This window comes from Glandiceps talaboti, chromosome 16 (genome assembly GCF_964340395.1).
Source record: "Glandiceps talaboti chromosome 16, keGlaTala1.1, whole genome shotgun sequence".
Lineage (NCBI taxonomy): Eukaryota > Metazoa > Hemichordata > Enteropneusta > Spengelidae > Glandiceps > Glandiceps talaboti.
The window spans coordinates 22,062,858-22,079,401 of record NC_135564.1 but is presented as its reverse complement, the minus strand read 5'-3'; the positions used below and the strand labels follow the sequence as shown (position 1 = coordinate 22,079,401).

Here is a 16,544-nt window from a genome sequence, read left to right as displayed (position 1 = left end):
CCCAAACGTACAATCTCTTATTCAAAATGGCACAGAACACTTTCCCAAACACATCTAATAAAGTTATACCCCTGTAATTATTCGGATCAGACCTGACACCTTTTTTATACAGTGGTATGATAACCCCTCTACACCACCCCTCAGGAAAGACTCCAGTTTCAAAAATGTCGTTGAATAAATCACTCATTAACGGCAATAGCCTGTTGACAGTACATTTATAAAACTCTGAAGGTATACCATCTGGACCCGGAGCTTTCCCCTTTTTCAGCTCACTCACAGCTGTTAAAATTTCCTCATCAGTAATTCTAGCATTCAAAAGATCTACATTTACTTGTACAGATTCGGAATTCAAATGTCTATACTCATTTACATCTTCAAATGTGTCTCCAAACGACATAGTTTGGGGATTATGCAACCTGGAAAAGTAATCTATCCACTGTTGTCCTGAAATTGGCGCACTTTCAAAACCACCTTTGCGATACCGCTTTATTACTGACCACATGCCGACAGTCCCAGCCACAGATCTCCAGTCGTCGCGATATCTGTTAAACTGTATGTCCGTGTAATTTTTCTTCTTTTCTCTACAAATAGATCTAAATTTATTGCGATTCTTTCTGTAAGTGTCGAATGATTCCGTTGAGCGATTTTTTCTAAACTCTTTCAGACTCGTGTACATATACTTTTTCATTTCCTGGCATACATTATCAAACCATGGAGGCTGTCGATGGGAATGTGACGTCATATTACCTTGCCTACATTTCATATCAACGCCAGCAAGGCGAAACGCATCAATGACCGTATCTATAGCTTTCGTGTTATCCAAACCTACATACGTATGTGATTCGTTCAAAAGGTCTTGCACAACACCTGTCTCAAAACTATTGATGTATTTTTCTTTTTTGTTATCTTTCCAGCAATATCTCCCCCATTCACAAACCTTTAAACTACTCTTATCCTTCTTAAATGAATTACATTTCAGATCACATTGCAAAGGGAAGTGGTCAGATTCGGCTCTATCTGCCACTTTAAAGTGAAACAAAGAGTCAAAAAGTGATGATGATGCAATTATGTAATCCACCACGCTTTTTCCACGGTTAGCTGTACATGTAAAAGAACCTTTGGTATCTTGGCACGATCTGCCATTAAGTAAATGTATAGAAAATGTGCGGCATAAAGCCATCAGACTTTTACCAAAATTGTTTATGACTTTGTCTTCAGATCGACGTGGAACACAAAAAGCATCACATTCGTAACTAAAATCATCCACAGGAAGAAACCTCGTATCATCCTCAAGAATGTAATCAGATAACTCTGCACATCTAGCATTAAAATCCCCAACAAGTATAATATCAACATTTTCATATTTAGAGTTCAAATCAATTAACTCGTTTTCAAGAACATTAATGCCGTTCTTTTCATTCTTGTATACGGAAGAACCTTCAGGTGGAATGTACAAGGCCCCAAACAAAATATCCTTATCCCATCCAAAGTAGTTTGCTTTTAGATGCTAGAGTTCAATTCTGATTAACTGAAATAATTATCTATCTACTAGGAGATGATAGTAGTGTTTATAGATTTGGTGTTCATTTATAAACAGTTGTGAAAAAAATGTAAAGGTGAATAGAACATGACCGAGTGTGAATTTGAAAGTCCTAAATTCTTTTGGTGAGAATATTGGAAAGGTAGGGAGGTACCATGTTAATTGTTATGGACAGTTTTAAAGGTAGGGAGGTACCATGTTAATTGTTATGGACAGTTTTAAAGGTAGGGAGGTACCACGTTAATTGTTATGGACAGTTTTAAAGGTAGGGAGGTACCATGTTAATTGTTATGGACAGTTTTAAAGGTAGGGAGGTACCACATTAATTGTTATGGACAGTTTTAAAGGTAGGGAGGTACCACGTTAATTGTTATGGACAGTTTTAAAGGTAGAGAGGTACCACATTAATTGTTATGGACAGTTTTAAAGGTAGGGAGGTACCTTGTTATGGACAGTTTTGAAGGTGATTCTAAATGCTCACATTCACTATTGCTATTTTACCAGACATGTTTGTGAAACGTATTCTGGTTTTAAAACTTTGAAAAAGCATCTGCAAACACCTTAAAATGACCTTTTTTCAGTCACTTCCCTTCGGATTTACTTCGAGAGTTTTCGGGTATTTCCGGTTCCTTCTAGACCACGCAATTTTGTGACGTCATAAGGAGAAGTCGTTAGCATTCAGGCTATGAAGAGCGTAGTCAACAGGTGAAAAAATACATTGCTGATGGTTGTAATAGACATCAGTAAACAAAAACTACAATCTACATGTCTTATTAACCAACATTTATCGATATTTACTCACTATCTGACTAATTGTCAGTGTCTGTGGGTATAAATGCAAAAATACTATGTCCCCATATATGGCCAAATAAATCGAAATGGCTAGACAAGATATACATAAACACTTCAATGACTTTTTTTTATCCGTTTTTTTATTATTTGCCGACAAGAAGCATTACAATACCGTTGTGGCGTATGATGAATATTCTAACAGCTAGTATGTTTCAGGGCATAGTGGTATGTTTCAGGGCATAGTGGTATGTTTCAGGGCATAGTGGTATGTTTCAGGCATAGTGGTATGTTTCAGGCATAGCGGTATGTTTCAGGGCATAGTGGTATGTTTCAGGGCATAGTGGTATGTTTCAGGGCATAGTGGTATGTTTCAGGCATAGCGGTATGTTTCAGGGCATAGTGGTATGTTTTTCCATTTGTCGATAGCATATAGGTAGTGGCCAGTTCCTTTTGTTCATGTCACATAATACATCAAATTTCCTGTTGAAGTCTTAATAGTAGTACTATGCCTACCAGGCCATTAAACACATCAACCTGTACATCTTAATGAATAAGGGAAGACAAGCTACTGCAAGTACTGTACTACAGTCTGTATGAAATAATCACCTTCCTTGAAGTAATTTAACTCAAGCACAAGAAAAACTGACTTTCATTCAGAAAACTTGGGATTATGTATCACAGGATATGGTAATGGTAGCAATTCTAGAGATTTTAATTATGTATGGCAGTCTACTTTATACTATTATGTATAGATTGATAGACTTTAGTCAGTTTTAATAGATTTAGATATATCAGTCTATTTTATACTAGTAATAGTATGTACAGAATGATAGATTTTAGTCAGTTTTAATAGATTTAGATATATCAGTCTATTTTATACTAGTAATAGTATGTACAGAATGATAGACTTTAGTCAGTTTTAATAGATTTAGATATATCAGTCTATTTTATACTAGTAATAGTATGTACAGAATGATAGATTTTAGTCAGTTTTAATAGATTTAGATATATCAGTCTATTTTATACTAGTAATAGTATGTACAGAATGATAGACTTTAGTCAGTTTTAATAGATTTAGATATATCAGTCTATTTTATACTAGTAATAGTATGTACAGAATGATAGATTTTAGTCAGTTTTAATAGATTTAGATATATCAGTCTATTTTATACTAGAATGATAGATTTTAGTCAGTTTTAATAGATTTAGATATATCAGTCTATTTTATACTAGAATGATAGATTTTAGTCAGTTTTAATAGATTTAGATATATCAGTCTATTTTATACTAGTAATAGTATGTACAGAATGATAGATTTTAGTCAGTTTTAATAGATTTAGATATATCAGTCTATTTTATACTAGAATGATAGATTTTAGTCAGTTTTAATAGATTTAGATATATCAGTCTATTTTATACTAGTAATAGTATGTACAGAATGATAGATTTTAGTCAGATTTAATAGATTTAGATATATCAGTCTATTTTATACTAGAATGATAGATTTTAGTCAGTTTTAATAGATTTAGATATATCAGTCTATTTTATACTAGAATGTATAGAATACAAAACATGAAATACACACTCTAATACAAAACATGAAATGTACCACTCTAATACAAAACATGAAATACACACTCTAATACAAAACATGAAATACACACTCTAATGCAAAACATGAAATACACACTCTAATACAAACATGAAATACACACTCTAATACAAAACATGAAATGTACCACTCTAATACAAAACATGAAATACACACTCTAATACAAAACATGAAATGTACCACTCTAATACAAAACATGAAATGTACCACTCTAATACAAAACATGAAGTACACACTCTAATACAAAACATGAAATGTACCACTCTAATACAAAACATGAAATACACACTCTAATACAAAACATGAAATGTACCACTCTAATACAAAACATGAAATGTACCACTCTAATACAAAACATGAAATGTACCACTCTAATACAAAACATGAAGTACACACTCTAATACAAAACATGAAATGTACCACTAATACAAAACATGAAATACACACTCTAATACAAAACATGAAATGTACCACTCTAATACAAAACATGAAATGTACCACTCTAATACAGGATTGATTGACATATATATTTGATATAATCTGATAAATATTTTAAGAAATCTATCTTCGAATAAATTTATAGCTCTAGATAATATTTCAGCCAGGGTATTAAATGTACTAGTATGAAAATTTACACAAGCAAAGAGCTTTGAGTAAATGCCATCATGGCCAATGGAACAAAACAAATTGTGCAGAGAAAAAAAATGTTAGTTTATGTGAGAGGAATGCTGTGCTGAGCAGATTGCAAATACCAAGTTCAAGTGTGTTTGTTTATCCAGCATTGATTTCACAGGCTCTGTATGGTATTTTTTAATCAAACAAGCCAAGCATAATACATCATTTAACTCTGTGAGGTCAGGTTGGGGACAAAAGAGGCATACTGCTGCAACAATGTCATTGTAATTCCCTTTATTATGGGATGTAATAATATTGTATGACATGACTTCTCTTCTGGATTAAGACTAATAAAAAGCCATGCCCTTTCAATTAATTCAAGTTAATTTCCTTCCCAGTAATAAACAAAGCCAGCCTTGGATGAAAAGTCTTTAGTATTTGCATGTGTGTGTGCTGAACTCATTAGATTTGGAAAAGAGGCCCTTAATTGCAAATGACCTTAGGCAGGTCATAGTTGCAGATTGATATGATGGGAAATAGGTCATCTCTGCATGCCTACTACAATCTTTATGTAAACAGAAGTCATTGTAGTGCTTGTAGCATAATGTGCAGGTTTCCTTGTAAGGAAGGTTCACTACTCATCACACAGATTGATCTTGTTGTCTTACAATGCCTTCAATTCATAGGAATAACAATGGTAGGTAGAATGTCAATTTCTTGTAGCTGGAGTAATTGATTTGTTGTTGAGATGTTGTGAGATGGGTTTGAGGTGGCCTTTAGTGGCTAGAAAATTGAAAACTGAAAACTGTTTTACGAGCTTTGGCGAAGTGTGTGTATGAATATGATTTCATTCTGAAGTGGTTGTGTGGTGATGTCCATATAACATTTGAAAGTTTCATATTGAATGTTTACCAGGTTGAAATTTATATTATATGTATAGTACGTGATGGATACTGAAGATGGCTTAGACGTATGTATGCAGACTTGTGTAGCAGATCTCAGGAAGAAAAAATACCCGGATGTGATATTGCACAAGTCACGTATTGAGTACATTGAGTAGATTTTTTAGGTCAGTTCACCTCAATCAAAAGATACTTTGAACAAAAGGAACAAACGAAAAACCAGCAGGGTGTATGTAGGTGAAAATTAAGTTCTGAAAATTTAACTGTCAAAGTATACTGAGAAGGAGAGGAAATTGTAGGTTGTAGAGTGATTGATGGACTGTCATTCTGGTTCCAAATGTCCATAGTAATGACTAATATTGACATTAACAACAACCAAACTAGATTTGATAGCTGCCATTATTTTGAGTTCTACATGGTGTGTACTTTAGGACCAGAATATTTGGTACAGGAAGGACACCCCTTGTACTATCAAAATCATTATGATGCTTTGTTTTTCTTAAACTCTGAAAGTCACAGACAGTTGTACCCTGTTAAAGTCTTGTTGCCACCAGGTATATAACCCTTGACATTTAAGATTTGTATATGTTCTTCAATACCTTCTTAGGTTCAGTAGTGCTATAGGCATGGAAAGGTGTGTCTTTGTAGGTGTGTGTGTGTGTGTGTGTGTGTGTGTGTGTGTGTGTGTGTGTGTGTGTGTGTGTGTGTGTGTGTGTGTGTGTGTGTGTGTGTGTGTGTGTGTGTGTGTGTGTGTGTGTGTGTGTGTGTGTGTGTGTGTGTGTGTGTGTGTGTGTGTGTGTGTGTGTGTGTGTGTAATAATTACACCAAGCGAGAGAGACGCTACAATTTTTCAAGGTTGATATTTGACAAATTTTCAAGAGAAAGTGTATGTCTGCTAGGAGTTACGATAAGGTGTAAAACCTACAGACATATCAAACATAGCTTATGAAACAAACAATAACAAGATTGTGTTAGTAAAAGTTAGTATTCATTCAATGTAACACAGCTGTTTACTCAAAAACACCTATAATATACATGATGCAGTGAAAGTTACTAAGTGAATGGGTGTGAATAGTAAATGGTAAGTGTTCCATGATTTGTGAAGTCTTAAAGGCCATCAGTCTAGCCATGTAGTCATATTGTGTTAAAATACAATGCAATTGTTATGAGTAAAGTTCAAAGAAATGTGCAAATCCTAGAGTGAAATTGGTTAAACATTAATTTAACACATAGGATATTGGTTTGAGTAATTGACACTACACATACTTTGGTAACCTTTTGAGCTATAAATACACACATACATGGTCATAAATTAACCAAGCTACAAACCAAACACACTAGACTTCTAAAGGTATGACAATTTGAATTCTGCATTCTAAAGTGGGATTAGTTTTGGCTATTGAAGAGCTGTTTAGTTTGGAATCTATTATTTCATACAGTAGAAGTTTATGAATTCAATGAATTGCAATGAGTTACAGGGTAATTGCTGACTTATTTGACAAAGATCTGCAATGTCAATATTTTCTAGTGAACTATTAGTTATTTAAGTTACTACCATGACATGTTGATGTGGTTAAAATGAATTATTTATGCCAACAGCTTTAGTTGTTATTTTGAGTGGGTGTATTATGTGTTGTGGTTATTTTCCACTGATATTCTTTTCATTGCCATTTATCATGTTATTCACCATCATAATCCAGAAAGAAAGAAAGAAAGAAAGTGATTGATTGATTTCTAAGGATGCATTGTACATCAATTATCAGCTTGTAGCTGGCTTTACATTTAACTGCACTGTACATCAATTATCAGCTTGTAGCTGGCTTTGCATTTAACTGCATTGTACATCAATTATCAGCTTGTAGCTGGCTTTACATTTAACTGCACTGTGTAATCAATAGATGTAGGTCATCAGTTGTTGTCTTCCAACATTACTTCAGTTGACACATGTAAATCCTCTAAATGTGGTCTTCAAACAATCATTATTGTTACCTAATTTACATGTTGGCACTTGAACATCATTAGCTGCTATCTTGAAATGTACCTAATACATGTATGGTATGCTGGCCATATTTCATTGTTGTATAGTTTCCCGGGCAGGATAATTACCTGAAAGCTTGTGTGAAACTATATGTAATGTGTTGAATTCTATGTATTAGGCTTTGAGATTGAATTCTTGTAAGAGAGAGACATTAGTTATTGTCATTCTGTTTTATCTTTACTCAGTGCTGTCATAACTGAGAGCTTCTACAAACATGTAGCCATTTTGTACAAATGATCATTAAATGTTATGATAGTATACTTGGGTATTAACAGGTGTATTACTCTAGGTAAAATAAATCTATAATATTCCACATTGTATAAGTATTCAGTCATTAAAAGAAGTTGAATTCATGTTAAGATATGTACAGCATACAGGGTGTTTTCATGTTAAGATATGTACAGCATACAGGGTGTTTTCATGTTAAGATATGTACAGCATACAGGGTGTTTTCATGTTAAGATATGTACAGCATACAGGGTGTTTTCATGTTAAGATATGTACAGCATACAGGGTGTTTTCATGTTAAGATATGTACAGCATACAGGGTGTTTTCATGTTAAGATATGTACAGCATACAGGGTGTTTTCATGTTAAGATATGTACAGCATACAGGTTGTTTTCAACTTAAGAACAGCCTTAAAACCCCACATGATAATAAAACACAAATTAGAAGGTTAAAATGTCAAAATAAACACGTTAAGATGATATAAATATTACATTATGTAAGAATAATGGTGTTGTATTGTGAGGAAAAATGTGGTGAACAATAAGTTTATGATATGTGGCCTTGGTGACAGTGTGGTTGATAGTAGGTTTAGATAACAATACATTTATTATGTGTGGCCTTGCTGTATTACCAAAGGGTGCAAGGTATTTGCCAGCATAGTATTTATAGATGTGACATTGTGCTTGGGGCAGGAAAGGTGTTGTGATCTCTAACTCTCTGTCAAATGCTAAGATATGGGGAAAAGCTGCTGAGTGTTCCATTGTTGTTGTACAGAAGTCATCACAAAATTCAAGACCTATGACTTTCATCTCACTTCTAACTGACAGCAGTTGTCACTCTAGTTACCAATCCTACCATGAAATTCACTAATATTGGTATGGGATTACTCTTTTATATATTCTACAGCTGATGTGAATGACTTCCTGTGATTCACCATGAAAGTAAGCTTATGATTCATTCAAACAAGTAATTGTAAATGATAATGTTGTGTTGTTTTCTTTCTTTGTGATAGAAACCCCACCACCAGGCTACATGAGTGAAGACGGGGATAACCAGGACCAGAGCATGGACACCTCCTCTGTTGGAGGTCAGTACAGTTATGATGTTAATCGTATTACAAAACATTGCCCTTTTAGTATTATTCCCATAAACATTGCAGTGTATGATGTTAACCCCCATACTACAAACATTACCTTATTTGATATGAACCCCCATACTACAAACATTACCTTATTTGATATGAACCCCCATACTACAAACATTACCATATTTGATATGAACCCCCACACTACAAACATTACCTTATTTGATATTAACCCCCATACTACAAACATTACCTTATTTGATATGAACCCCCATACTACAAACATTACCTTATTTGATATGAACCCCCATACTACAAATATTACCTTATTTGATGTTAACCCCCATACTATACACATATGCTAATTTGATATTAAACCCCCCCCCCCCCCCCCCCCCCCCCTATACTAGTTGAGTTGATACCAATGTCTTTGTAGGTAATACAACTTGTATTGTCTCCTTTAAACATATCACTCGTGCTATCCTTAGTTAAAAAAAAATATTAGGGAAAAATAGTTAGGTATTCTTAGGGTGATACTACTAAATATCAACCATAACAAAGAAAGCTATAATTATGTAACTATGGGGTAGTAATTAACATGTTTGCAGAGTTTACAGCTATAGATCGTAAAAAACTCTGTACATGTATGTGTGTGTGTGTGTGGTGGGGGGGGGGGGGGTTAAGTATAAATGAGAACTTTGTGCAAGAATTTGAGAAAGGAGGGACAGGGTGTTATGCTTTCATAAGGCTACCGTAATTGAGTTTTTAAAAATGGACTGAATTTCTAATTTGTTAGGGAAACCATAAAATCAAATATAGCACTTGGCACGGCGTTGGTTTTCACTTTTGCACAAAATTGCAACCTTTTGAGTTTTGACACAAAAGAGGAGTACGAATCCAGTGAAATACCAGGTCAACATTTTGACATGAATAGGGTATGAATTCAAATAGGACACATCAGTAGGTATTCATAAAAAAGGAACAAAGTCTCAAACGCAGTGCCAAGTTGATATTCATCTTGAAACCTCCTTTGAGGTTACAAAGGTATGCATTAAATTGTACGATAACTTTGACATTGCTAATGACTATAATGAAGGTAAATGACATGATCATAACCATGAGAGATAAATGAATATCACAATATTGTATCCATGACAACTGGACAATACCAATAATACAAAGATTGATGACTTTCAGGTTGATCTGATTTTTAAAAATAAAACAACTTTTGATTATTATTGATGTCCACTGCATTGTTGAAATTGATCATTGCCACATTGTTGAAATTGATCACTGCCATATCTTTGAAATTGATCACTGCCATATCTTTGAAATTGATCACTGCCATATCTTTGAAATTCATCACTACCATATCTTTGAAATTCATCACTACCATATCTTTGAAATTGATCACTGCCATATCTTTGAAATTGATCACTGCCATATCTTTGAAATTCATCACTACCATATCTTTGAAATTCATCACTACCATATCTTTGAAATTGATCACTGCCATATCTTTGAAATTGATCACTACCATATCTTTGAAATTGATCACTGGCATATCTTTGAAATTGATCACTGCCATATCTTTGAAATTGATCATTGCAACATTGTTGAAATTGATCACTGCCATATCTTTGAAATTGATCACAATCATATCTTTGAAATTGATCACAATCATATCTTTGAAATTGATCACTGTAACATTGTTGAAATTGATCACTGCCATATCTTTGAAATTGATCACTGCCATATCTTTGAAATTGATCACTACCATATCTTTGAAATTGATCACTGTAACATTGTTGAAATTGATCACTGCCATATCTTTGAAATTGATCACAATCATATCTTTGAAATTGATCACTGTAACATTGTTGAAATTGATCACTGTAACATTGTTGAAATTGATCACTGCCATATCTTTGAAATTGATCATTGCAACATTGTTGAAATTGATCACTACCATATCTTTGAAATTGATCACTACCATATCTTTGAAATTGATCACTACCATATCTTTGAAATTCATCACTACCATATCTTTGAAATTGATCACTACCATATCTTTGAAATTGATCACTACCATATCTTTGAAATTGATCATTGCCACATTGTTGAAATTGATCACTACCATATCTTTGAAATTGATCACTACCATATCTTTGAAATTGATCATTGCCATATCTTTGAAATTGATCACTACCATATCTTTGAAATTGATCACTGCCATATCTTTGAAATTGATCACTACCATATCTTTGAAATTGATCACTACCATATCTTTGAAATTGATCATTGCCATATCTTTGAAATTGATCACTACCATATCTTTGAAATTGATCACTGCCATATCTTTGAAATTGATCACTACCATATCTTTGAAATTGATCACTACCATATCTTTGAAATTGATCACTACCATATCTTTGAAATTGATCATTGCCATATCTTTGAAATTGATCACTGCCATATCTTTGAAATTGATCACTACCATATCTTTGAAATTGATCACTACCATATCTTTGAAATTGATCATTGCCACATTGTTGAAATTGATTACTACCATATCTTTGAAATTGATCACTACCATATCTTTGAAATTGATCAGTCATATCTTTGAAATTGATCATTGCCATATCTTTGAAATTGATCACTACCATATCTTTGAAATTGATCATTGCCACATTGTTGAAATTGATCACTACCATATCTTTGAAATTGATCACTACCATATCTTTGAAATTGATCACTACCATATCTTTGAAATTGATCATTGCCATATCTTTGAAATTGATCACTGCCATATCTTTGAAATTGATCACTACCATATCTTTGAAATTGATCATTGCCACATTGTTGAAATTGATCACTGCCATATCTTTGAAATTGATCACTACCATATCTTTGAAATTGATCACTACCATATCTTTGAAATTGATCACTACCATATCTTTGAAATTGATCATTGCAACATTGTTGAAATTGATCACTACCATATCTTTGAAATTGATCACTACCATATCTTTGAAATTGATCACTACCATATCTTTGAAATTCATCACTACCATATCTTTGAAATTGATCACTACCATATCTTTGAAATTGATCACTACCATATCTTTGAAATTGATCATTGCCACATTGTTGAAATTGATCACTACCATATCTTTGAAATTGATCACTACCATATCTTTGAAATTGATCATTGCCATATCTTTGAAATTGATCACTACCATATCTTTGAAATTGATCACTGCCATATCTTTGAAATTGATCACTACCATATCTTTGAAATTGATCACTACCATATCTTTGAAATTGATCATTGCCATATCTTTGAAATTGATCACTACCATATCTTTGAAATTGATCACTGCCATATCTTTGAAATTGATCACTACCATATCTTTGAAATTGATCACTACCATATCTTTGAAATTGATCACTACCATATCTTTGAAATTGATCATTGCCATATCTTTGAAATTGATCACTGCCATATCTTTGAAATTGATCACTACCATATCTTTGAAATTGATCACTACCATATCTTTGAAATTGATCATTGCCACATTGTTGAAATTGATTACTACCATATCTTTGAAATTGATCACTACCATATCTTTGAAATTGATCAGTCATATCTTTGAAATTGATCATTGCCATATCTTTGAAATTGATCACTACCATATCTTTGAAATTGATCATTGCCACATTGTTGAAATTGATCACTACCATATCTTTGAAATTGATCACTACCATATCTTTGAAATTGATCACTACCATATCTTTGAAATTGATCATTGCCATATCTTTGAAATTGATCACTGCCATATCTTTGAAATTGATCACTACCATATCTTTGAAATTGATCATTGCCACATTGTTGAAATTGATCACTGCCATATCTTTGAAATTGATCACTACCATATCTTTGAAATTGATCACTACCATATCTTTGAAATTGATCACTACCATATCTTTGAAATTGATCATTGCCATATCTTTGAAATTGATCATTTCCACATTGTTGAAATTGATCACTGTAACATTGTTGAAATTGATCACAATCATATCTTTGAAATTGATCATTGCAACATTGTTGAAATTGATCACTACCATATCTTTGAAATTGATCACTGCCATATCTTTGAAATTGATCACTGCCATATCTTTGAAATTGATCATTGCCATATCTTTGAAATTGATCATTGCCATATCTTTGAAATTGATGATTGCCACATTGTTGAAATTGATCACTACCATATCTTTGAAAGTGATACCACACCTTTGTATTGTGATATTTGTTGGAACTAATGGCTGATGAATTCCTATTTGAATGTTGGTATAGATATATGATTACTCTGTTTGACATTGTGACCTTTGGACATAAGTGCCCTTCTATCTTGGTGTATTTCCACATTTTGAATGATATAACTTGGTGATCAGTAATGACGCAAGGGAGTAATAAAAAAAATTGTGTGGTTCCAATTACATTCAATTTTAGAATAGGTGGGGTAGGTTGATTTTTAGCACAACTGAACTGAGGTTCAGTAGTGCTATAGGGATCGCCCGGCATCTGTCTGTCTCTGTGTGTGTGGGGGGGGGGGGGTGTGTGGGGGGGGGGTGTGGATGTGTGTGTGGGTGTGTGAGTGTGTGTAAACAACTTAAAGTCAAAAACCGCTGAACCGATTGCCATGATATTTGGTTGGTGTCTAGTTGGGAAATTGTTCAAATCAAGAGATCACATCACAGGTGTGTGATTTGGGTAAAAAAATGTGATTTTTGGTCAAAAAACTTAAACTCAGAAACTACTGGGCAGATTGGTGTGAAATTTGGTGGGAACATTCTTAAGGGGATGTAAAGTAAGATTTGTTCATGACGTGATGATTCCATCAGTGATATGCAAATAGGGCTAAAAATGTGTCATTTTGGTTAAAAATCTATAATTCCAAAACTACTGAGCAGATTGGGCTGAAATTTAATGGGAATGCATATAGGGATGTATGGACGAAGAAATATTAAGCATACAATGATTCCATGAGTGATATGAAAATTAGGTGTAAAAATGTTCATTTTTGGTCAAAAACTTATATCTCAAAAAGTACTTGGTCACCAAATCTGAAACTTGGTGAGATGTTTCTGAAAGTGTTATTCTGCAGATTTTCTTCAAAACGTTTTGATAAAATTGGCCCTAGCAACCATGACCACTCCCTTAGCAACAACCAATGGCAGTATATTTTGGTCAAATAATGACATCATCTGGTAGGCAAATGACTAAACATTCAAAAAATGTATGCAAAAGAGAAAAGAACAATGTAGACGACCATTAATTACAATAATGACAAATACTCAATTATTTATAAAGCCGAAGTATGAACTGACAACAGCTGACGCTATACATTGATATCTGCATGTGTACAGTATGTGTGTGAATTACAGGGCAAACACGATGGTGCAGACTTTCGACTAGCATTCTTCAACGTCATCAAAATATTATAACAGCCTCATATACCTTTTTATAAGAGTTGACGTTGTGTCCGATTATTAGTTTTCTGTTCAATTTTACTCTGAAAACCCTTTTAGTTAGTAGTTTGACATCGTACATAGCACGAAGATGAAAACATGTAATTTCCAAAATGGCTGGTGATGACGTCACAAACTATCGCGATGTCTCATGTATCACAAGATTTCGTCTAAATGCGATGCGTACGTGTGGGTATACGCAACTTTTTAGAGTTTTGAAACTGCTGTCGTCTTTGGATATTTAGTTTGATTGAAACAACTTTAGCTTTTCTGAGAAAACTAATCAAAAACTGTGATTGAAAAAAATCGATGTGCAAAGATTGAGATTAGAGTTATAAATCTGTAGAGAAAGAAAAGTTGGTTTTAAATTTTTTCTTTAGCAACTTTGATCATACACCATGTACTTTGAGTGTACCATTAATGTATTCATGAATATTAATTATGCAAATTAGTATGAATATTAAATAGCGACCGGGACTACTCTCAAGCTTGGGAGAACCCTGTAAACATGTACAAAAACTATACCTATACATACATACTGTAAGTCAAAAGAGTCGACTTACAAGAGATGTTGCCACAGTTTCAAACACTCACAGTTTTTGTACTCATTTGTTGCAGAAGGCCGTTACTTTTTTAGTCTTTTTAGAAAAAATAGCCTTATACACTGTATTTAGCTGCGACTACAAAACAGTGAGCAGATGGATGAATGAATGGGTTTGAAGTCTAGGAGGTATTATTATTGGCAGTGATATTCTGACACTTTAAGATTACCTAAATATAGGTCAGTTGTACAAGGTTGCTATCAGCAGTGAAGTGTGACATTTCATATACTACAATACAACAAGGAGAGCTCGTAAAATGTTCACTGCATGCTCTCTGTCATAAATTCTGCTTGAGTAGTTATTACAATTTATGGTTTAGTTCCCATTCCCTGGTGATCAGTTTGCCATGGCTTCACGCTTCAAAACAGACATTGTGATTTTTTTGTACTCTGTTAATGTTATCCTAAGTATTTGCATGGCCATGCTATGAAGTACAGATATCTCACAGTAGACTGGTTGTATGGCCATGCTATGAAGTACAGATATCTCACAGTAGACTGGTTGCATGGCCATGCTATGAAGTACAGATATCTCACAGTAGACTGGTTGCATGGTCTTGCTATGAAGTACAGATATCTCACAGTAGACTGGTTGTATGGCCTTGCTATGAAGTACAGATATCTCACAGTAGACTGGTTGTATGGCCATGCTATGAAGTACAGATATCTCACAGTAGACTGGTTGCATGGTCTTGCTATGAAGTACAGATATCTCACAGTAGACTGGTTGTATGGCCATGCTATGAAGTACAGATATCTCACAGTAGACTGGTTGTATGGCCATGCTATGAAGTACAGATATCTCACAGTAGACTGGTTGCATGGCCATGCTATGAAGTATACAAATATCTCACAGTAGACTGGTTGTATGGCCATGCTATGAAGTACAGATATCTCACAGTAGACTGGTTGTATGGTCATGCTGTGAAGTACAGATATCTCACAGTAGACTGGTTGTATGGCCATGCTATGAAGTACAGATATCTCACAGTAGACTGGTTGCATGGTCTTGCTATGAAGTACAGATATCTCACAGTAGACTGGTTGCATGGCCTTGCTATGAAGTACAGATATCTCACAGTAGACTGGTTGCATGGCCATGCTATGAAGTACAGATATCTCACAGTAGACTGGTTGCATGGCCTTGCTATGAAGTACAGATATCTCACAGTAGACTGGTTGCATGGCCTTGCTATGAAGTACAGATATCTCACAGTAGACTGGTTGCATGGCCTTGCTATGAAGTACAGATATCTCACAGTAGACTGGTTGCATGGCCATGCTATGAAGTACAGATATCTCACAGTAGACCCATGCTATGAAATACAGATATCTCACAGTAGACTGGTTGTATGGCCATGCTATGAAATACAGATATCTCACAGTAGACTGGTTGCATGGCCATGCTATGAAGTACAGATATCTCACAGTAGACTGGTTGCATGGTCATGCTATGAAGTACAGATATCTCACAGTAGACCCATGCTATGAAATACAGATATCTCACAGTAGACTGGTTGTATGGCCATGCTATGAAGTACAGATATCTCACAGTAGACTGGTTGCATGGCCTTGCTATGAAGTACAGATATCTCACAG

The 16,544-nt window shown here is 34.2% G+C and overlaps 1 protein-coding gene across 1 annotated transcript in view; it reads left to right on the top strand.

The window, feature by feature from the left end:
* The window catches only part of LOC144447867 (mothers against decapentaplegic homolog 3-like), a 121,666-nt gene that overhangs the window by 75,643 nt on the left and 29,479 nt on the right, over window positions 1–16,544 (top strand). Inside the window, exon 4 of the mRNA XM_078137984.1 lies at window positions 8,741–8,815. Coding sequence (XP_077994110.1) covers window positions 8,741–8,815 — 75 coding nt within the window. The remainder of the gene's footprint in view (window positions 1–8,740; window positions 8,816–16,544) is intronic.